The sequence below is a fragment of the Nuphar pumila genome, chromosome 2 (genome assembly GCF_984573655.1).
Source record: "Nuphar pumila chromosome 2, dmNupPumi1.hap1.1, whole genome shotgun sequence".
NCBI classification, from domain to species: domain Eukaryota; kingdom Viridiplantae; phylum Streptophyta; class Magnoliopsida; order Nymphaeales; family Nymphaeaceae; genus Nuphar; species Nuphar pumila.
In genome coordinates, this window is record NC_143250.1 from 9,695,470 (window position 1) to 9,718,197 (window position 22,728).

The following is a 22,728-nucleotide window of genomic DNA, read 5'->3' on the forward strand; positions in this document are numbered from 1 at the left end:
GGAAGAACTTCAGATCAGGTAGTTAGGTAGGTCCTTCAGGGAGTTAGAGAACAGGTGATGTCAGAGTTGGTGAACTCCACACACATCATTGCTTCCAAATGGAGGAGCCTTGAATCCTGGGAGACCCGTGCTCTGGACTCTGGATGGCTCAAGCTGAATATCCCTGGCAGTTTCAGTCAGGGGTGCCATCTAGTATTCACCATCCGGGAGCACCGTGGAAATTTTATTGAAGCCGGGTGCTTCTCTTGGGAAGTCACGGTAGAAGACAGGGAGTGGAATGGTTGGGATCTTATCCTCAACAATGTCACGAAAGATTATTTTGGAAAGCACCCGCTCTGATCTGATTGCTAGCATTAACAGGTTCTTGGAAGGGGGAGGGGGGAGGGGAAAGATCCCCCACCAGCTGGGGGCTAATTTTTTATAGTTTTTGTAGAATGCAAGTGAGGAAGATTCCTCATCACATGGATGTTTTGGATAGTCATCTAGCAAAATAGCTATAGTGGGAGGATAATGTCTTGGAAAGATCACCTCCTGACTGGCGACCTCCAAATTAAGGAGCTTCAGTTATTTCTCCCCTGTTTCATGTATAATTGATTTTTCTCTCGTACTTATTTTTTTAATAAACCGGAAGGGGTCTGCCAAGCCCCAGTGTATCTATCAAAAAACTAAAAAGTACTGGGTTTGATAGTCAACTACAACTAGTGTTACACTTTTACAACCCACTTCGGTGTATAATCTCTATTTGAACTTTCAATGTGCCAATCATGGCGAAAAAAAAAAACTTAAATGAATGAACTCTAACTCGAGTAATTCATAGTGATTGGTCTCTTCACAACTTGTGCAAGATTCATTCTATGATGAGCTGAAAGTTTGAGTGTGTGTGCTACATATATAGTGATAGAATTTTTGGGGATGAATTCTCTCTTAGAGCCCAAGTATGTGCTTCATAGGATCTGCTCATGATTATAAAGGCTTTCTTTATGAAGATGCTGCAAAGTGGCGAGTATTGATATCTCAACATGTAGTTTTTGGTGAGAACTTTTTTTTATGTAAAAAGTTTAGAAAGATGGGTTAACACATCTTAAAGCTACAAAAAACTAATAAAGAAAATGGTGATCATTATGAAAGTTTTTATTAGTGAATAAATACCTCATTGTTTCAAGGCAGCAGACATGCATCCCTGCCTTTGAACAACTCTATTATTTTGCATACAAAATATCATGAACCAGACCCAAGGAATGAGGAAGAAAGGAATATACCAGCAAAGGGGCAAGTTGAGCAAAAGAACAAACACGACATGCACACATGCTATGGAAAAGGAACATGAACAAGAGTGTGCAAGGTGATGTGCAAAAATGAAGGATTTTAAGAAATTGGGGGCAGCAGTAGGATCATCACAACTATAAGAAGATATAACTACATAAAAATAGTGAATTGGGTGGTGGATTAATATATGAAGCTTTTATTTGGAACACCAAAACTTCATGAGAGCAGTCCAAGCGATAAAAGTGCCTACAAATTGTCTGCAGGCACACAAGGACTAGAGATGAATTGATGCCATGAATGAAGAAATAAGTGCACTCCATGCATGTGGCACATGGAAAATAGTTGACAGGCACATAAAGTGTCATCATATGTGTAAATAGGTTATATTCTCAAATGGAAGGCTTCTAGATATATTTGATTATTAAGCATCAATCTGGTTATAAAGATGGGATCAATCAGGTTGATTCTTTCACAATGATTCACAATGGGACCTACATCAAATAAATGTTAAAATTGACTTTTTATATTGTTATCTAAGGCCTTGTTTGCTTTATGCAACTTACATGTGAAAGTGCTGAGCTGACAACGTCGATGTAATCCTTTCCCACCATGAATGAAACAAACATCAAATCATCGTGGTGGGAAAGTGCCATGCTGGCACAAGTGGGCCTTAGATTTTCCAAGCACCTACCGCTTTTTATGTGTAAATCCTTTCATACCTCCCACTCTATGAAAGCTTGCAAATGGGAAGGCTGAGTTGGCAGGATTTGTTAGAAATCCGTGCTGATTCCCATGTAAAAGCTTTCCTTTACATGGGAATGAAACAAACAATGCCTAAAGGAAGAAGTATATGTAACACATTCACTGGACTATTGGGAAGATAATCCCATTTAGAAAGGTTTGCCTACTAAAGAAGTATATGTAAAACATTCACTGGACTATTTGGAAGATAATCCCATTTAGAAAGGTTTGCCTACTAAAGAACTCTATCTCTGTAGATTAAAACATGCATTTAAGTTTTTGTTCCAAAAAGATTTTTGAGATTATATTCCTATGGTTTTAATGGGAGTCTCATTGATTACTCGATGTTCGCTTGCATTGGAAAATATGGTATCATGATTCTGCTCATTTATCTTGATGATATAGTAACTAAGGTAATTCCTTCCAACATGTAAATGATGTATAGGAATACTTGAGAACAAAGATGGAAATGAAGGATTTGTGACAACTAAGGGGCTCATTTTGTTTCATTCCCATGTAAAGGAAAGGCTTTACATGGTAATGGGCTCGGGTTTTTAAAAATTCCTGCCAGCTCAGTCTTCCCATGTGAAATCTTTCATGGGTGGAGGTATGAAAGGATTTACACATAAAAGATGGTAGGTGGTGGAAAAAATTGGGGCCCACTTGTGCCATTATGGCACTTTCCCACCATGATGATTTGATGTTTGTTTCATTCATGGTGGGAAAGGATTTCATTAAGATTGCCAGCTCAGCACTGTAATGAAATACAAAAAATGTAATGACAAAGCCACTAAGGGCAATCAAGAAACAGAATAAAGTGCACAAGCACAAACCCACAATGGGTAATACACAAGCCACTTAAGGGCAAATACAAGAGTCTAACACTGACAATAGTCCCTAAGGGCAAGCACACAATGTAAAAAATATAGCTTTATTCACCTTTGAAATGCTTAAGAAAAGCATAGCAAGTATGTGGGAAGTATCCCACATATATGTACAAAAGGGACCACATTCTTGCTATGCTTTTCTTAAGCATATCAAAGGTGAATAAGGCTAGTCCCAATGGCTACATAAGAAATGCCCAAACTGCCCCTAATGGGCAGTACCAATTACACATTAAAAAAGAAAAATAGATGAACCAAACTGCCCCTAATGGGCAACACTTATTACAAATAAAAGGAAAACAAAAATACATATAGATTTCGAGATTACATATATATATATATATATATATATATATATATATATATATTGTAACACTCTCCCTCAAACTTACTGTGTGATAACCGAAAGTTTGCCAAGGAGAAACATAAAACGCTGAGAGGGCAAGGCCTTGGTGAAGAAATCAACAAGTTGGTAACCGAAAGACACATAAGGCAACTCTCGTTCCTCTCCAGTACTCTTCTCGAACATAGTGACAATCCATCTCGATATGCTTTGTTCATTCTGCAAGTTAAGAAATAGACAAGTCCTTAAGGACACCACCATTTTTACTTGTTTCGTTTCCTTGAAAGATTCTTCAATGATAGCCATCTTCTTTTTAACTTTGACTTGATCTGCCCTGGTTCATTACAAAAGTTGCCTATGTTCTTACATTGTTACCGTCTCTATATATGACAAGAACTTCTCCTCTTCCTTTGGATATATTAAGTCGTGTTTCTTCTTGATATACTTCGACAAGAGTAGGATCAATGCCCTATGAAGGATGATGGACCTAACTTGCTCAAACTCGGGTCTTAACCCAAAAAGAAAAGTAAATAGATGCCCCTTTTGAAGTTGTTTTTTGTCTTATTTCGGTGGTCTCGGTTTCTCACTTAGGTTCAAGCAAAGCCAACTCATCCCATCAGGAAGAGAATCCCATAGTAGTCTCTAAAACTCTTGTCACCTTGTCTTGTGGTACACATTTTGTCTTAAAGCAAATATTGGCGAGCCAAATCTTTTGCATGAAGATGCCTTTGAGAAACACCCATCAATATATGGTGTCTTTGGCACCTCAGGGTTCGTATAGACATTTAGAATGTACAAGCGTACCTTGATGTCTTATAGTATAATATCACTTATGAGCCATACTCAGAATGTACAAGCATGTTTTGACGTCTTACAGTACAATGACAGTCATAAGCCATACTCAGAATGTACAAGTGTGTCTTGATGTCTTACAGTACAATGGCGGTCATAAGCCATACTCAGAATGAACAAGCGTGTCTTGACATCTTACATTACAATATCAGTCATTCATATGTCATTAAACATAAATGCACCTAATGGCACCATCGAGGTTCCTTGAACCCCAAGGCTCCTACATGAGCCATACTGATTCATGCATGCATGTTATGGCATTTCAACATGTAACAGAGTCAGTAGGGTGCCATGACTCATCTGTCTATTGAGCGAAATCATTCATTGCATGTATCAGTTATATGATGCAACATTTTAACATAAAAACAAAATTATCACATAATTCAAAACATATGTATTCCAAAATGTTTAACATCTAAACTTTGATCATTCATAATTCGTACGAATTTGAAGTAATTCATACATATATTATCAGAAATCTCGTAAGCCTATGTAAAAGCTTGTACACGGGTAAAAACTCGTAATACATGTTAATAACTCATAACATATATTAAACAGTCGTAATACATGTCAAAAGCTCATAATATGTAATATCGTGTATTTTTACACTTAGTTAAATTAGATATTTCTAAAAATTTGGCAAAGTATGGAAGAAAAATCGAGAAAACTTTGAGATTAGGAATATGTTATTTGAGTTTGGGCTTGACCTATGTCTCATCGGCAAGGTCTAAATGAGCCAACTGAAAAGTAATAAAAAGTTTTATTTTTAACCTTTAAATTTAAGCGAAATTCAGGTGAATGTTGGAGGCGAAATTCGAAGTACATATCGTTAGATGCGTCTCAGATTTTTGAGTCGAATGATATTTTACTTTTCTGAATTCGGGCTACAGTTAGCTCGAAAATCACAATTTTTCAAAAAAGGCCTACCTCGACGGGCTGGGGCTGGATTTGGATCTAATCCATATGACCCAAATTAATATGGATTTGGACTTTTTCCTAGACCCATATTATTTAGTAATTGATCCATCATAGGATCCAAATGAATTTTGGATCCGGATCTGGATCCAACGAAAACACAACTTTAAATTCAATATACAGGTTTGAATAGAAGCTATTTAAAGTTAAAAAGACTCCAAAAGGAATAACGTACCCTCTGAAAGCTTTTGGATATTTAATTATTAATAAATAAATAAATAATTTATTATTAAATTATAATTAATTCCGAATTTCAGTAATAGCAAACTAATTGGACTCCCTAGATGAGTCCTTAATAGATATGAGAAAGGCTTAGAGTAGGAAAATAATCTAGAAAGAATAAATACTTCATGAATTAGGAGAGAGAGAGAGAGAGAGAGAGAGAGAGAGAGAGAGAGAGTAGGTAAGAGGGAGAAGAAGAAAAAGGAGGAAGCTCCACCATTTTCTCCGGTCATCCGTTTATTCTTCCATTTTTTTTAAGCTTAAAAAAGGTACGGGTGTTTTCTTTTGATTTGGATGAGAAAAAGAGCCTAAGTTAGTTTTAGGCAATATTTTTGGAGGAAACCATAAATTTTATTTTGGTTTCACATGCTTCGATCCATGAAAATTGACATATGCATGCTTGGGATACGTATCTTTGATTCCCATGTACATATATATGCATATATTTGTGTATATATATATATATATATACATATGTAGAATGTATGTATATATATGTCTAGACAGATCTGAACAAATCTGTCCCATGAGATGAACGAGCAGATCTGACCTGTTATGCATACTGTCCGATATGGATAGATCTGTCCACTGTATTAGTGGACAGGTCTGGACAGATTTAAAGAGGGACCTTATAAATGTAACTGAAGAGAATTATAGAGGAAAAAAAACTATATATAAAATATTTTTTTGGGACAGGGCAGATTGCTGTCCAGTCCCTGCTGGTTGGTTCGGCTGGGACTGGGTCTTGTCATAATAAAAAAATGGGGGTTTTACTGATTTAAAACCCCCAATTTTTCACATATGATAAACATGGTATTTATGCTGATTCATGCTTGTTAAACATCCAGATTTTTTATATGATACATGCATCGGATTTCTTTATACATGTTACGGTGCAGATTGTTACATGATCAATGCTTAGGTTTATGCATGATCAAATGTTCAGATTGTGTATAGTTGATATTCAGATTTATACATGACAAATATTCAGATTATGCACATTGGATGCACTGATTTGAGCTTGATTAAAATTCCGTTTGGTGTACTTATTTCCAGATTTACTTATAAGGAATGTTTAAACTTTATGCATGTCAAAAGTTTAGTTTTCTCATGCTTATGACTGGTTGATTATGCATGGTCAACATGTTTAATGCGATGTTTACTTACATATGCATGTGGTGGGTATTGAAAGGAAATAGAACCCCAAACGGAACTTCAAAAGAAGCTCACAAAAGATCTTTCTCAATAACACAAAGGTTCATTAAACACACTTGCAAGAACCGAAATATTCAAAAGAGTGCACACACGAAGAGAGAAAAAATATATCTCATTAAAGTGGGATAAACCCACACACAAAAGTCCTAAAATACAAAAAGTAAAAACCCATATTTATAGGGCTGAAAAGAGCTAAGAGCGGGGGAGTCGTTGGGCTCCCAACGACTCTAATTGGAGCCGTTGGGAGTCCAACGTCACCCAATAAATGCCAATAAATGCTTTATGCTTTATTGACTGAAAAGTCAATAAAGGCATAAGCCTATTTGAATGTTCTAAAAACAGAAAATAAAATAAGTGCTTTATGCTTTATTGACTGAAAAGTCAATAAAGTCATAAGCCTATTTGAATGTCCTAAAAACAGAAAATAAAAGTTGTTCTAACTAGCCTAATTCTAACTAAACTAAGAAGCTAAACTAAAGAATAAGATTACATCTGATATAGTTATATCACATGAGATTAACTATGAGATTACAATTTTAACACCCCCCTTAAACTTACGGTTGGACAACCAAAAGTTTATGTAAAGAAGTCGACTAACTAATATTCTGAGGAGACATATGGGAGATCAAGGGTGCCGTGTAGAGTTTCCTCTCGTACATAGTGGCAATCCATCTCGATATGCTTCGCTCGTTCATTAAATGTCCGGTTGCTGGCGATGTAAATAGAGCTTTTGTTATCGCAGCATAGTTGTGATGCTCCCGTAGTCGTAACACCCATGTCTTGAAGAAGTCTTCTTAACCATGCTACTTCCATAGCGGTTGTAGCCATGACTCTATACTCAACTTCAGTTGATGAAAGAAAGACTTTTTGTTGCTTTTTACACCACCAAGAAATCAAGGATTCGCCTAAAAACACACAAAGACCAACAGTTGAGTGTCGATCATTGGGATCACCTTCCCAATATGCATCAATATAAGCAGTTAATTGTAGTGAAGAAGAAACAAACAAAAAAAGTTCTTTACAAACAGAGGTTTTAAGATATCTGATAATTCGTAATACTGCTCCCATATGAACAGTAGTAGGAGCATGCTGGAATTGACTTGCTGTGTGGACAACAATGTGCGATGTCCGGATGTGTGATGGAAATCTAAGACAATGTCTCAACAAGCTGTCTGTAAGTTGTTGGGTTCTCAAGTGGTTCTCCATCATCAATCTTCATTTTGACAATGACGACTTCAGGAGTATCAATATGTTTTTCATCTGTGATTCCGTACCTGTTAATAATATCAAGAGCAAATTTTGATTGAGTTAATAAATAACCTTTAGGATAATAGGTCATTTCGATTCCAAGGAAAAATCTTAAGAAACCCAAGTCACTCATTTTAAAATTATTTTTGAGATTTTTTTTTATATTGTCAACTCCCTGTTTATTACTCCCTGTGATGATCATGTCGTCCACATAAAGGAGAAGAATAATAATACCTGCATTAGATTTCTTAATAAACAAAGCTGTGTCAATAAGACAAAATTGAAAGCCAAAAGCAAGCATAATTTGACTAAATTTGTCATACCAAGTGTTTGGGGCTTGTTTAAGTCCATATAAGGCCTTATGTAAACGAAAATCTTTTTCTTGAGGAATCTTAATACCAGATGGAGATTCCATATAAACTTTTTCAGCTAGACTACCATTGAGGAACACATTATTGACATCCATCTGAAAGATATGCCATTTCTTTACAAAGGCAAGAGCAATCAAAGTTCTTACAGTGCTTATTCTAGCGACCAGTGCAAAAGTTTCCTCATAGTCTATTCCATATTCTTGAGAATAGCCTTTAGCAACTAGCCGAGCCTTAAATCGTTCAAGAGTGCCATCACTCTTGGTTTTGACTTTTTATACCCAACGACATCCTATAGGTTTCTTTCCTGATGGAATATCTTGAATAGTCTATGTATTCGCCTTTTTTAAGGCACATAACTCTGCTGACATGACTTTAAATCATTTGGGATGTTCTTTTGCAGTATCATAATTAGAAGGTTCAACGTAGGAATCTAATAGGGCAATATACGCTTGGTACTTTGGCAAAAAAGACTCATAAAATATAAAATTTTCAGGTACTTTTGACACCTTAGATGATCTTGTTTCTATACGATCTTGTGTTTTAGTATATTTTTCTAGAGCACAAGGTTGCTCTAAGTTACCCCGTCTGAAGTATTGAATGCATTCTGGATGAGATGATTCAATACTTATCACATTTTGATCTTCTTGATCAACATCTTTCTTATCAATCTCTAGAACTAAGTCCAGTAGAAAGGAATATTCATTGATTTCTGTAGAATTTTTAATTTCAAAGAAACTTTCATTTTCTAAGAAGGATACATTTCGTGACACATATAGCTTTCTAGTTTCAAGATCAAGGCATCTATAACCTTTTTGATTACTTGCATAACCAAGAAGCACACATGGAATAACACGAGGTGAGAGTTTGCCATTTTTATTGAAGAAAACAAAATATTTACAACCAAATACCCTTAACCTTGAATAATCTGGGATTTGTTTGAAGAGTTTTTCAACAGGTGAAATATTGCTTAACACAGAGGATGCCATTCTATTAATTAGAGTTGCTTCGGCCCCAATTTTTTTTGATACTAGATGAGTGACGAGTAGGGTGCTTGTTGTTTCTATAATATGCCTATGTTTTCTTTCTGCTAGGCCATTTTGCTACGGGGTATACAGATATTATGTTTAATGTGAAATACCATATAAATTTAAGTAATCATTAAATTATTTTGACAAAAACTCTCCTCTTGAATCAGTACAAAAAATAGAGATATCATTCTTAAATTGATTCTTAAACAGTTTATGAAATATTTGAAAATAAAAAAATACTTCAGATTTATGTTTGAGAAAATAAATCCAAGTATGTCTTGTAAAATCATCTACAAAAATGACATAATATGAAAAACCCCATTCAGACATAACCCCATACATTCGAATGCACTAACTCAAAAGGCCGAGACGAGACAAAATTTCTTTCCTGAAAGGATAATCTCTTCATTTTTTCCATAATACATTTTTCACATTTAAATGTTTCAGAATTACAAAAGTTTTCCATATTTGAAAAAAACTGAATCTTGGATATGCTAGGATGACCAAGTCTCCTATGCCATAGATTCAAGTTCATTTTCTGAACATACAACAAAGTGTATTCTTAGAAATTTCCAAAAAATCCATGTAGTATAAGCCTCCTTCTCTATGGCCATCTCCAATCAACTTCCCTAACTGGTGATCCTGCACTCGACAACCACGAGAGGAGAAAGAAATGTTATATCTATGGTTAGATAGTTGAGAAGCAGACAAGAGATTGAGATTTAATTTGGGAATATATCTAATTTGTGGAATATGAACTCCTTTTAAGTTTTGAGATTTCTTTTCAAAATTTACTATTGCTTTGATTTCTAGTGATGTTCTATCGGCAGTAAAAATATTAGATTCATTTGAGTTATGACATTAGGATAATATTTCAACATTTAGAGTCATATAAAAAGAAGCACCTGAGTCAAGAAGCCATAGAGTTTCACCTGAATCGGAGATGTTCACAGAAGAGACAACTCCCGTAGATGAAGACGCTCCCTTGAGTAGTGGTCCGAGTGCTTCCACCAATTGTGCAAGAGACATACTTCCAATGAAAGTTTTGCTTGATTTTTGTGGTGGTCCGACGGAGGCAACTTTTTTCTCATAATGTCTCTTTAATTTTGGACAATGAGTTTTCACATGTCCAGGTTCACGACAATAGTAGCAAATAATTTTTTTTCTCAAAATCATCATTTCCTATTCTATAGTTGGGAGGTTTGTAAGTTTTGACAAAGTTTTTAGGTTTTAAGACAGCTAGAACTGAGCCATCGTCACTCTTGAAAATTCTACTTTTTAGTCTATTTTCTTTCATACTCAACTCCTCCATTGTATCTTCTATTAACGACACTTTTCCACGATGGAGAAGAATAGACTTAGTGGATTCAAATTCCGATCGTAATCCACTAATAAAATGAAAAAATGCTCCGCATTGATTTGGTTTTGGCAGAGTTCAATATCTTGTGGACAATGCCACTTTGGTTCAAGAAGAGCTGATTCTTCTCACAATTCCGACAAGACATTGTAGTATTCTCTAATGCTTTTGTCTCTTTGAACCATATTCCAAACCTTAGTTTGTAGATTGCACACATGTGCAATATCCTTAAGAAAATACATTCTCTTAAGGTAATCTCATGCATCATTAGCATGCTCGAATTTAGCAAGACTTGAGTATTTCTTTATGTCAACACTTGTAATAAGCAAAAAACATTTTTTGCATGACTCATTCGGCATTCTTTTTATTTTTTTTCATAAGTGAAAATGGCCTTGATTCTTTCTACTTTCGTGAGAGAAATTTCTTTCTTGCCTTCATCCTTGGTGATGATTAGTGTAGGTTCCATATCGGCCGTCTACTAATCCCCATAACCCCTTTCCCCATATAAGGTGCTTCATAATTGAAGCCCATGTGATATAGTTTGAATCATTAAGCTTAATGGGTTTAATGGTGACATTATCATTGTCATCCATTTTACAAGGCTCAATAAGAAGAAGAAAAAAAAAGACTTAAAGAGAGTAGAGAAGAAAGATGTATCCTACCACGAATGGTAGATATGAACACACCTCCAAGCTTGTTGATCACTCTGTTATATATACTTGAAGAAGAGCACCTCTTCTTCTCCAAAACTTGAGTGACACGCTTCTCAATGCACCAAGATAAGTAGCTTGATCACAACCGTAGCTCTAATACCATGAAAGGAAATAGAACCCCAAACAGAACTTCAAAAGAAGCTCACAAAAGATTTTTCTCAATGAACACAAAGGTTCATCCAACACACTCGCAAGAACCAAAATATTCAAAAGAGTGTACACAGTACACACTAAGAGAGAAAAAATATATCTCATTAAAGTGGGATAAACCCACACAAAATTCTTAAAATACAAAAAGTAAAAGCCCATATTTATAGGGCTGAAAAGAGCTAAGAGAGGGGGAGTCGTTGGGCTCCCAACGACTTTGATTGACGCTGTTGAGAGTTCAACGTCTCCCAATAAATGCCAATAAATGCTTTATGCTTTATTGACTGAAAAGTCAATAAAGGCATAAGCCTATTTGAATGTGCTAAAAAGAGAACATCAAATAAAAGTGCTTTATGCTTTATTGACTGAAAAGTCAATAAAGGCATAAGCCTATTTGAATGCCCTAAAAATAGAAAATAAAAGTTATTCTAACTAGCCTAATTCTAACTAAACTAAGAAGCTAAACTAAAGAATCAGATTACATATGATATAGTTATCTCACATATGAGATTAACTATGAGATTACAATTTTAGCAGGTATGCACAAATCCTGAAAATTTGATAGTGTTCTACACTTGCATAATCGCATGAATGTTCGTATATTGATTATGAGAAGAATCATGGAAAGAAAGTGTATTTCTGAGATCATGTGATCATATGCATGTGAATTTTTTTATTCATGTACATTCTTGTTTAGTATGTATGAATGTGCATTTTGAGAGCATGATAAATGAATTTTATAAGTGACATGCTCATTATGCTTTTCACATTAGATGCATCGGTGGTCAAAAGTGGATCACTGTAGGCAGTTGCAGGACTAGACTGGGCAGATCAGATTGACGCAATTTGTGACGTGCACTGATTGCGTGATCTGATCTGATGAGATCAAAGTTCGACTATTCCGGCCGGTTTGATCTGCACTGCTGCACAGATCGGCGTTGCACGTCTGATTTACAGATCGGATCTGAGCAGTTGCTGCACTCCCACCTATCAACAAAATATTAGATCAGATCTGGTCAGATCTGATTAGATGATCAGATAGACCGATCTAGATGGCCTGATGATTATATTTATTTTTCGTTTTCACTTTAACCCAAAAAAAAACTAGAAAGAAAAAGATTAATCTATGCACGAACAAAACTGAATCACAAAGCTATATTTTCAATGGACTTAAAACTAATTGGCAGAAATAAAGAATCACTTATATACACTAATTTAATATGAAATGGGGGAGAAGAAGCGTACCTGATGGTTCGCTTTCGACGGAGGGGTTGAGAAAAGAGAGGTCCTCCGATGAGATCGCACACGTACCACCACCCTTCGATGAGAGGGAAATAAATAGCTGGCGAGGAGCAAGGGAAGAAGGGAAGAAGAAGAGGAGAAGAAAGAATAAGGGAGAGAGAGAGAGAGAGAGCAAAGGAGGCGTGAATCCCAATATGGAAGACACCCCTCTTAGCCTCTAAAACTAGTATTTATAATTGAGGTTAGGCTTTAGAGGGGCTGATTTAGCAATTTTCAAAAAGGTATTCTAATTCCAAAGAATTTCAAAAAGCCTCTCTTAAAAAAATTTATTTCTAAAAAAAACCAGTTAGAAAATTAAATTATTCTAAAATACAAGTGGGTCCAAATTGTTTTTTTTTAAATGCGATATATCATAGCCCAAGCTTTCACGCAGGGTAATACATCAAAATTGATTAAACACGGGCTTTTAATACATAATACTCGTCATATCATGCATAAAAATATATAAAAATATGGATAAACTATGCATGATCAATAACAAAAATCAATTTGATAATCTTTGAATTAAATTGCACTGTTTCATATTGTAACGGGTGAGGTCCCGTGATGAGTTTTACATGTTGATTCGCGAAACGAATATTGTTGTGTTTTGCATGTTGATTTGTAAAACAAGTATTGTTAAATAAATCATTTTTTTAATAAAATATAAAAAGAGAAAATAGTATAATTAATGTTCTGCCTGGATATCCCTTTTTTAGTGTGAGAATCCTAGATTGCGGTTTTGGGGAACCGTGAGGATACTAAAACTCCATGTGCGTTTGTGCCCCTGAACCCAACTAGGTGGTTCGTCTCCCGACCACGGTTTTAGAAAAATTCTGCCACTTTGCTTGGGAGTAGTGTGTAGACACAACTGTTGTTATTAGTATACAAAGAAAGTGACATTAGTGATTGTTGATTTCCTTAATGTCCCGACTTTAGATATTGATTTCTAATATTTCGATAGATGATGTTGATTCCTGATATCGGTTGACGGCTAAGTGTGAAACCTAGTAATAAAATACAAATTTTGTGTTAAGCTACAACTAGGAACCTAACTTGACATCGAGAATTATTGTGCTCGTTTTTTAGTATCTGCGGGTTTTAATGAAAAGTGAAACTAAAATTATGTCATTTAATAGGGACATGCATACAAAAAAAACTCTGATAAAAGATAATAATTTACTCATGCATGTGCATTGATATCATGCATATTCCTGTTCTGCACTAGATCATGCATATTTAGTTATTTACATGCTTTTTTACTTGTTATTGTGTAATAATTGTTTTTTATTGCATAATAGTTATTCTCTATTGCATGAATGATTATTTGAATAATGATTTTATTGTAATTGTATCCCTTTAAAGTGTTGTATGAATCTTATTTATGTTCTTTTTACTTATTTGAATTATTAGAAGGACTCGTACGTAGGATCTATGATCTGACACCCTATTTTTTGTGTTTTTCACAGTGTCTGAGACCCAATGATGAAACAACTGCTTCAGGGAGCTACGAGGGCAACACGACTGCTTGACAATTTTTACTTTGAACATAAGGGTTTTACTTTTGGGTTTATTATTATTGTTGTTGTTATTATTCTTCATGTTCATTGTTTTTAGACATTATGGTTTTAATTGAATGAAGTTGGTTTGATTTCGTTGATGGTAGTGTAAGATCCCTTGTGGTTGTTGATGTGGTTTGGCCTGTAAGACCCTGGGTCTCTAGGATTGTTTCCGCAATTTTTTTTTTTAAAAAGATCACTTTTCAGCGGGTACGAGTTGGGGTTGTTACATAATATATGTTGAAAGCTCGTAATATAGGTTGAGAGCTCATAATACAGGTTGAAAGCTCGTAATATAAGTTAAAAGCTCATAATATAAGTCAAAAGCTCGTAATATATGTTGAAAACTCATAATACAGTTTGAAAGTTTGTAATATAAGTTAAAAGCTCATAATACAGGTTGAAAGTTCATAATATATGTTGAAATCTTGTAATACAGGTTGATAACTCATAATACAGGTTAAAAACTCATAATATAGGTTGAAAGCACGTAATACTGGTAAGAAGCTCGTAATACAGGTTGAAAGCTCATAATACAGTTTGATAGCTCATAATATAGGTTGAAAGTCCATAATACAACTTGAATGCACGTAATATAGGTCATAAACTCGTAACACTGGTTAAATGCTTGTAATATAGGTTGAAAGCTCATAATACAGGTTAAAAATATGTAATACTAGTCAGAAGTTTATAATACATGTTGAAAGCGCGTAATACTGGTTAAAAGCTCGTAATACTGCTTAAAAGCTCGTAATACAGGTTATAAGCCCATAATACAGGTTGAAAGCCCATAAAAGCTTGTAATACAGGTCAGAAACTTGTAATATGTATTAAAAGCTCGTAATATTGGTTAGAAACTCGTAATATGTGTTAAAAGCTCATAATACAAGTTGAATATAATATTGGTTTATGAGTAATGAAAATACATGCAAGATTATCAAAACATAACTAATTGTACATGAGCACATGCACAACAAGAATATATCTTTAACATCGGAAATTACGAGTGTTTGGTATAGGGACCTACACTGTAGAGTGTATCGACAAGGGACGGAAAAATTCTAAATATCCTACGAGAATTTTTCTCTAGTTGTGATTTTTTGGCAATCCTCACGTATACTTAATTACATCAACGGAGGTGGAGTCAATTTACATGAACAAAGTGACGGGTAACCAGTAAAAAATAGAACCGATTTAAGGAAAATCAAGTTACTAGGGAACCAAACCACTAAGAAAACCGGGTCGTTAAATTGGGAACCGGTTACTAAAGGGCGGAACTGGGTCAAGGGGGTGTGAATCGGGCTAAGGCGGTGCGAACCGGCTAGCCAAGGAGGTGAACCGGGTCAGGTTTAGGGACAAAACCTCCTGGGCTGAAGTGGTGGAGGACCACCACTTTTGGTGGTTGAAAGGGTGGCTAAGAGAGGAGACAAGGGAGAGAGGAAGAGAGGGCTAGAGTAAGGTTTTGAGAGACGGGGTGCCCTCCCCTTTTATAGGGACAGGGAAGGGCAAAAGGGTCATAAGGGGGGGTAGCCACTTCGCTACCCTCTCGTTACAAGTGTTAATCCTATGTTAACACTTGTAAAATCCATCACAAACCATGGGTTGTAACCATGGGCGATGGAGGGTTCCCATAGTGGATCTGGATCCAGTTCTACTAATCCAGGAAATATCTTGGTTTGGTTAGAAGTTCACCAATATTTTAGTTGTAGTTAGGTTCTAACAAATTCCTAACTAACCCTATAGCCTTTTCTAAATTGCCATTTACTTCAAATGAATACTTTTAAGTTTAAGAAATGAGTTTTTTCAGAAGTAGATATTGTCAAAAACAATTTTATAAAGTTGACCAGGCTTAATCAATAGGGGCATGAACAAAATTGACCCTCAGGTCACCGCGATCCCTAAAAACCATTGAAATTACTTCTATGCCCTTGAAACTTGCCGATCATGTTTCAAATGCATTTCAACTGTGATTTTGATGAAATCAAAATCGTTCTTGGATTTTCGATACGAATGCAATCATGTTTTCGAAAAATTATGATTTTTCCCTTGGTGTTGTCGGGCATGCTTTGAGTTCGTATGAAATCCGATTTCGACAAAATCACTTTTGTTTTTTTTGAACTTTCGATGCGAATGCTATTGTATTATCGAATAACATAAATTATGGTTTGCCACTACTCAAGAATATGAGAAATAATAATTTAGTAGTTCTTTCGATACTCAGATTTCCCCTGAAATTTCCTAGATAAAAATAAATGTTGTCATATATCCGAGATTTAATGATCCAATAACTTTAGTAAATACCCGAATATTATTGATAAATGATTCGATAATAACATTTAATCATAATTAATGTCATTCATTATACAAAAATAGTTTATTTATAATCCTGAAAAATTTGCGGGCATTACATTTTTATTCAAAGACTGAAAGCCAATAAGGGAAACATCGTGTAGACCTAAAAAGGTAAAGGTTTATGGAAGCACTATGGGCACATTACATTACTCAACCAGATATAACTTATGCAGTGAATCAAGTGTCATTATTTATACATGATCCATGAGTTTGTCACTTTAAAGCTGTGAAACAAATATTTACATACTTGAAAGATCCACTGGATGATGAACTGTTCACAACACATAATCCATTGGTTATGGTAGGTTTCTCAGTTGCAGATTGTATTGCATATTCGGATTTGAGAAGATGGTGCTGTTTGCATCTGTTATTTTTCTTTTCTATTACCTTCTGGCTGTAATGATTGGTAGGTCTTATTCTTATTTCGAATATTTGAATGCATTCAGTATATATCTATTGGAATCTAGGTTTTAAGCCTTTATCTTTAGTATTGCCATTTACTATTTATGGTATTAGAAGATTTATATGATTGCTTCTTTCTTCAATAATTTAGTCCCTTCTCACCATGTGTAGGGGATATATTAAATTGTATTTTTTTTATTTTTTTGTAGAATGAGTTGGTGCTGGATGGAGCTAGGGTTTTAGACATGGACAGTTTTGGTCAAATGATGGTTGTTTCATCAAAGACCTCTAGCATACGAGGAGATCATGTTCTTACAAAAGTAACTTTTCTGACTTTGAACCATAATCGTTCCTGCTTTAGAGGGATCTCTTGTTACTCTGAAATTTTGAATTCCTCAAGAAAAAAAATTATGCTTTTGACAGCTAAGTCTATTAGTTCCATGTGATCAAGAGATCTTACATCTCCCTCCAAACACTGGTGCTGTCAGAGATCTTCATATTTCTCCCCATAGGATTAACCTTCCTGGTGGGCTTGTACTATTAGCTTCACTAGGGAAGAAACTTTCGATAGTCAGGTAAATACCCTATTATCCGGCCTATGTTTTTAATGATTATACATGTTCATTGATTGTTGATCACATCTACTCTTGCAGCTTGGAGAACAACAATACCGTGCTGACATACAACTTACAGGTAAAGTATGAAAATCTTTTCTTTCATTGTAGTGACATTAATAAGTTGCTCATAGTGCAAATTAGTTGTGGTGTAGGTGTTCATACCATTTTTTGGGTTAGTTATTTCTATTACTGTTTCACTGGTTTCAACTGCCAATCTAGGAATTAGTTTGGAACTTGGTTCAAAACTTTGTCATGCTTGCTTCTATATCATGAACTTCCCATTAATTCTTTACAAGGAAATTGTTGTGCAAAAAATCCTGTTCTGTTCAATTTATTTTTGCATGAGTTCATCTATATCTTGGTAATATGAGATGCTTGTGAAATCTATGTATATATGGGTAAATACTAAATATCCGGTACTATTAAGTGGAATTCACCTTTTAATATTTGTCAGATTTTTTTTTGTTGATCAGATCCTATGGATGTAATCTACAAGGTTCGTTTAGCATGGTTTTTGAATCATGTGAATGTGACATAAGCATGCTTTTTAGGGGCTTAAAAAATCAACAGTATGCTATCTACCAAAATTTCACAAGTAAAAAAATCATATTATTACGTTGGAAAAACACAACCCATGGTTTGATCCTTAGCAAAGAAACCATGTTGAACACATTTATATGGAGAGATTGAATATAGCTTGCACTTAGGATTTCCAACTCAATAGTTCCATACCTTCATTAGTACCAAACCACAACATTCACTTAATCATTTGTTTAGGCATCATAACTGTGTGAATGGTGCACATGACCACAAGTGAAGTTCTTGGAGGAAAGAAACTCATTTACTACCTCTTTCCCCATGACCCTAGAGTTAACAACATCTATAACGACCCCAACTCATACCCCTTGAAAATGCGTTTTTTTTTAATTGTTGCAGAAATCTTTCCAGAGACTCGGGGCCTTTACAGTTTCATTCCCAATTGGATAAAACAACCAACCACAATAGAACTTACAATTATCATCCATACAAAACCAAACCTTTATTGAAATAATAAGTGATAAATCTCGAGACACTAGCATAATTGAAAAATTCAGAGTGCAATAACAACTGAATATAAAGCGAAAGTAAAGAAAAGCTGAGCCACACTGTCCTTCTGTGAATTTATCTAGCAAACGTGTAGCACTCGTAGTTCTCCTAGAAGCGAGACGCTTCACTAATCATCTGCGGCTGCAAAAAACCACAGAAAGAAGGTGTCAGAAATCCGAAGAATTCTGCGTACGAATCCCTCTAATAAAATAAATGAGCATAAAGAACACATATAAGATTTCATGCAATAATTCAGAGGAATGCAATTATGAAATTACATAATTCAATTAAGCATTCATGCAACAAAGAACATTTATTAAGCATGAAAGAACATTAATCAATAACAGGGATCACAATTTTAGTAAACAGAACATTTAACATGCATTAGAAATCAAACATCATGCATCCACCAACATGTAACAATTAAGGAAAAAGGTAAAATATAATGTTCTAATGCATAACGGGATTATGCATGATTTATGTGCAATGCATGAACACTTTATTATTTTTCATTAAAGTTTTTCTTTCTGTTGAAGATAGGTGGTTTTAAGTGAAGTCCTTTTTATATTTGATGCTATTTGTAATTTTGCTTTTATAATAGACTTGGTTGTAATTATTCCTTTAAGCCTCTCTCTATTTAACATAGAGAGAGGCCCTAATAACATTAATCGAGTCCTCTCTTCCTGTGCAGCCGTCTCTCTCTTTCTCTCTCTCTGTTTCTTCTCTCTCTCTCTCTATCTAGGGTTCATAGTATCTTCTACATGGTATCAGAGCCTAGCAGATCGTGGGAGCGAGATCGATAGCCGATCGTGGGAGCGAGATCGATAGCCGATCGTGGGAGCGTGATCGATTGTGATCAAAGCACAGTCGATCGTGGAAGTTTTCTCAATCGTGATTAAACTTCGATCCAATGAAAATATTTTTCCAATCAGGTCAGCGATAAATATTTTTTTTAGATCTGATGATAGATCTGGGCGTGCTGCTGGTCGTGGATGCTTGCTGTGGGTTTGGTAGCTTCTCGTTTTTTTTTTGTGACTACCTGTTGCCGAGTTTCTTCTTCGCTATGAGTTCCTGCCGTGATTCTTTGTTGCCGAGTCTTATTTCATTCCCGGATTGATTCTGCTGTTGGTTATTTCATTCCTTGGTGAGTCTGTTGTTGCTGTTGGTGATTCTGCATATGTTTGGGCCCTGTTTTTTCGTGATTTCCGTGAGACCTTGATATCGTGGACATGGGTACAGTTTGCACTGAACCACGTTAGCTCCTGTGTGTTAATCCATTTGCTTTCTGATCTGCCGTGAATGTGTGAAAGATATCAGTGCTTTTATCCTGATATTTCAGTCGTGAATGTGTTAATCTATCAGTGCTTTTATTTCAGCCGTGATACCTTGATATTTGGGCCCTGAGTTTTTTGTTATCGTGAGTTTATGTCGCGACTTCCTGGTTTTTTGAAGAAACAACAATTAAACTAGTAGTGGTGTTGCTTGTAATTGAAAAATGACTGACTGTCGAGCTGTATATGTCTGGGGAGCAGCCCCTGTTATGAAACAGGTTCTGCGTATGCAGAGTTATGTTGGTCGTGATTCACTGACGTGCTGAAAAAAAATATTTTTTTATGGTTGTGGGCTGCTGTTCCTTAGTGTCGTGGTTTTTTTTTTGTGTGTGAACAGTTGTTGATTGTCATATCGGTTGGTGTGTGGGTGGTACACACGTTTTTCCCTGTGTTGATTGGAGTTTGTCTAGTTTTTTGTTTGCTGAACCAGAAGTATGGCTGAAACTTCGAAATGTGATTCAAAATTGGAAAATATTGGAGAATATAAGACATTTGCCAATCCATTTTCGTACGGCTCGTCTGTAAGGTTGAATGAAACTAACTATGCTAGGTGGTCCAGAACATTTATAATGTCGGTATCTGAACATCGTAGAAAACATGTTTTGTTGGAAGACGAACCCACTGAAAAGGTGGGAAAATATGTTACCTGGAATGAAGATAATGACATAGTTATGTCATGGATTATGAATAGTGTCGAACCTCATATTGCAGATGGTTTAATTTACTATAATACAACCAGACAGATGTGGGACAATCTTCGAGATACGTACTCACAAGAGACTAATGTGAGTCGTATCCTGCAAGTTGAACAGGAAATATATAATTTACAGCAGGGAGATCAAACCTTGGCCCAGTAGTATGCCTCCGTAAAAGCTGCCTTTGAAAGACTTAATGCTCACAGACCCCTCTGATGTTCGAAACAAAAGGATCATCAAGAACAAACTGTGGTTGCTCGGTTTCTTACAGGTTTATCTTCAGAATTCTCTGTTGCAAAAGTCAAATTGACTGGTTCAGGTGTACCTACTCTTGCTGAGGCATATAATCGTCTGAGTAGACTTGCGATCTCTCTTCCACATTCTCAGTCTGTGACTCAGTCATCTGCTTTAGTTGTCTCATATGGTTATGGGCGTGAAAATTTTCAGAACATCAGAGGACGAGGTCGCGGACGAGGTGTGGGAGGCAGAGGAAAACTTCAATGTACATTTTGTGGAAAATCTGGACATTTAGAAGATCGTTGCTGGGATAAGCATGTCCGGCCAACCCCTTCATCAAAGTCATATGCTCCTAAGGCAAATGTTACTACTCTCGAGGCAACAAAGGCACAGGAAAATATCTCTGCAAGTGAAAGTAGTATCACCCTTAGTCGTGCTGAATATGATGAGCTGATAGCTCTTCGACCTTTGAGTTCCACCCCTCCTGTAGTTGGTGTTGCCTATTCAACCGGAAATCATCTTCATTCGACTGACAGTAAGTGGGTTATTGACTCTGGTGCATCCAAACATTTGTGTGGAAATTCACTTGTTTTTTCAGATCTAAAGGATATTAAGGCTCAGCTTGGAGTCTCATTAGCCGATGGTAGCTCCTCCCTGGTTGTTGGTCAGGGAAATATTTCTATATCCTCCTCATTACAGTTGAAAAATGCTCTTCATGCTCCAAACTTTCCTCAAAGTTTACTCTCTGTTAGTTGCCTTATAAAAGAACAAAACTGTAGAGTAATATTTGATCCAATGGGTTGTCATTTTCAGGATTTGCTGACAGGGAAGAAGATTGGTGGAGGCTATGAAGAAAATGAAATTTACTACCTACATCATTCGATGGGTACTGTTCATGCTGCAGTGGAACATTCATTCAGTTTTGTTCAGTGGCATCGTCGTCTTGGTCATCCTTCATTGTCAAAGCTTCGGTCGGTCTTTCTTCAGATTCCTTCCACCACATCATTTCAGTGTGAAGCATGTCAGCTGGGCAAGCATCATCGAAGTTCATTCCCTTCGAGTCAGAGTCAGTCTAGTAATAAAGTCTTTGAACTTCTTCATGCAGATGTATGGGGTCCTAGTAAGATTCCTACTAGGACTCAGTGTCGATACTATCTAGTTATTGTTGATGATTTCTCTAAGTTGTCATGGGTGTTTTTAATAAAGGAACGATCTGAAGTTCCAAGTATTCTCCAATCTTTAATTCTTGAAATAAAAACTCAGTTTGAATCTATTGTCAAGATTGTTCGCACTGATAATGCTTTCGAGTTTAAATCAAAAGGTCTGTTACAATTTTACCAAGATAATGGCATTCAACCCCAAACTTCCTGTGCCTATTCATCTCAACAAAATGGGGTGGCTGAGCGAAAACATCGTCACCTGCTTGATGTTGCCAGGACCATTATGATTCAATCCAATGTTCCTGCGTTATACTGGGGTGATGCGATCTCAACTGCTTGCTATCTGATCAACCGCATGCCTTCATCTTCTGTGGGTGATCAAATTCCAATTCATATCCTAAAACCCAATACCCCCCTCTTCTCCCTCTCGCCCAAAGTATTTGGATGTGTTTGTTTTGTACACAAACTTGACCCTGACCGTGATAAATTAGCTGCTCAAGCTACAAATTGCATATTTATAGGTTATCCCAAAAATCAAAAGGGATATCGATGTTATGATCCTACTTCTCGCCGAGAGTATGTCAGTGCGGATGTCTCTTTCTTGGAATCCACTCCATATTACTCTAGTACTTCCATATTACTCTAG

At 35.9% G+C, this 22,728-nt stretch overlaps 1 protein-coding gene across 1 annotated transcript in view; it reads left to right on the forward strand.

Moving 5' to 3' along the window:
- LOC149844701 (uncharacterized) overlaps positions 1–22,728 on the forward strand; it is a 115,775-nt gene that overhangs the window by 49,094 nt on the left and 43,953 nt on the right. The window contains exons 8-10 of the mRNA XM_089985978.1: positions 17,166–17,276; positions 17,380–17,531; positions 17,610–17,649. Coding sequence (XP_089842104.1) covers positions 17,166–17,276; positions 17,380–17,531; positions 17,610–17,649 — 303 coding nt within the window. The remainder of the gene's footprint in view (positions 1–17,165; positions 17,277–17,379; positions 17,532–17,609; positions 17,650–22,728) is intronic.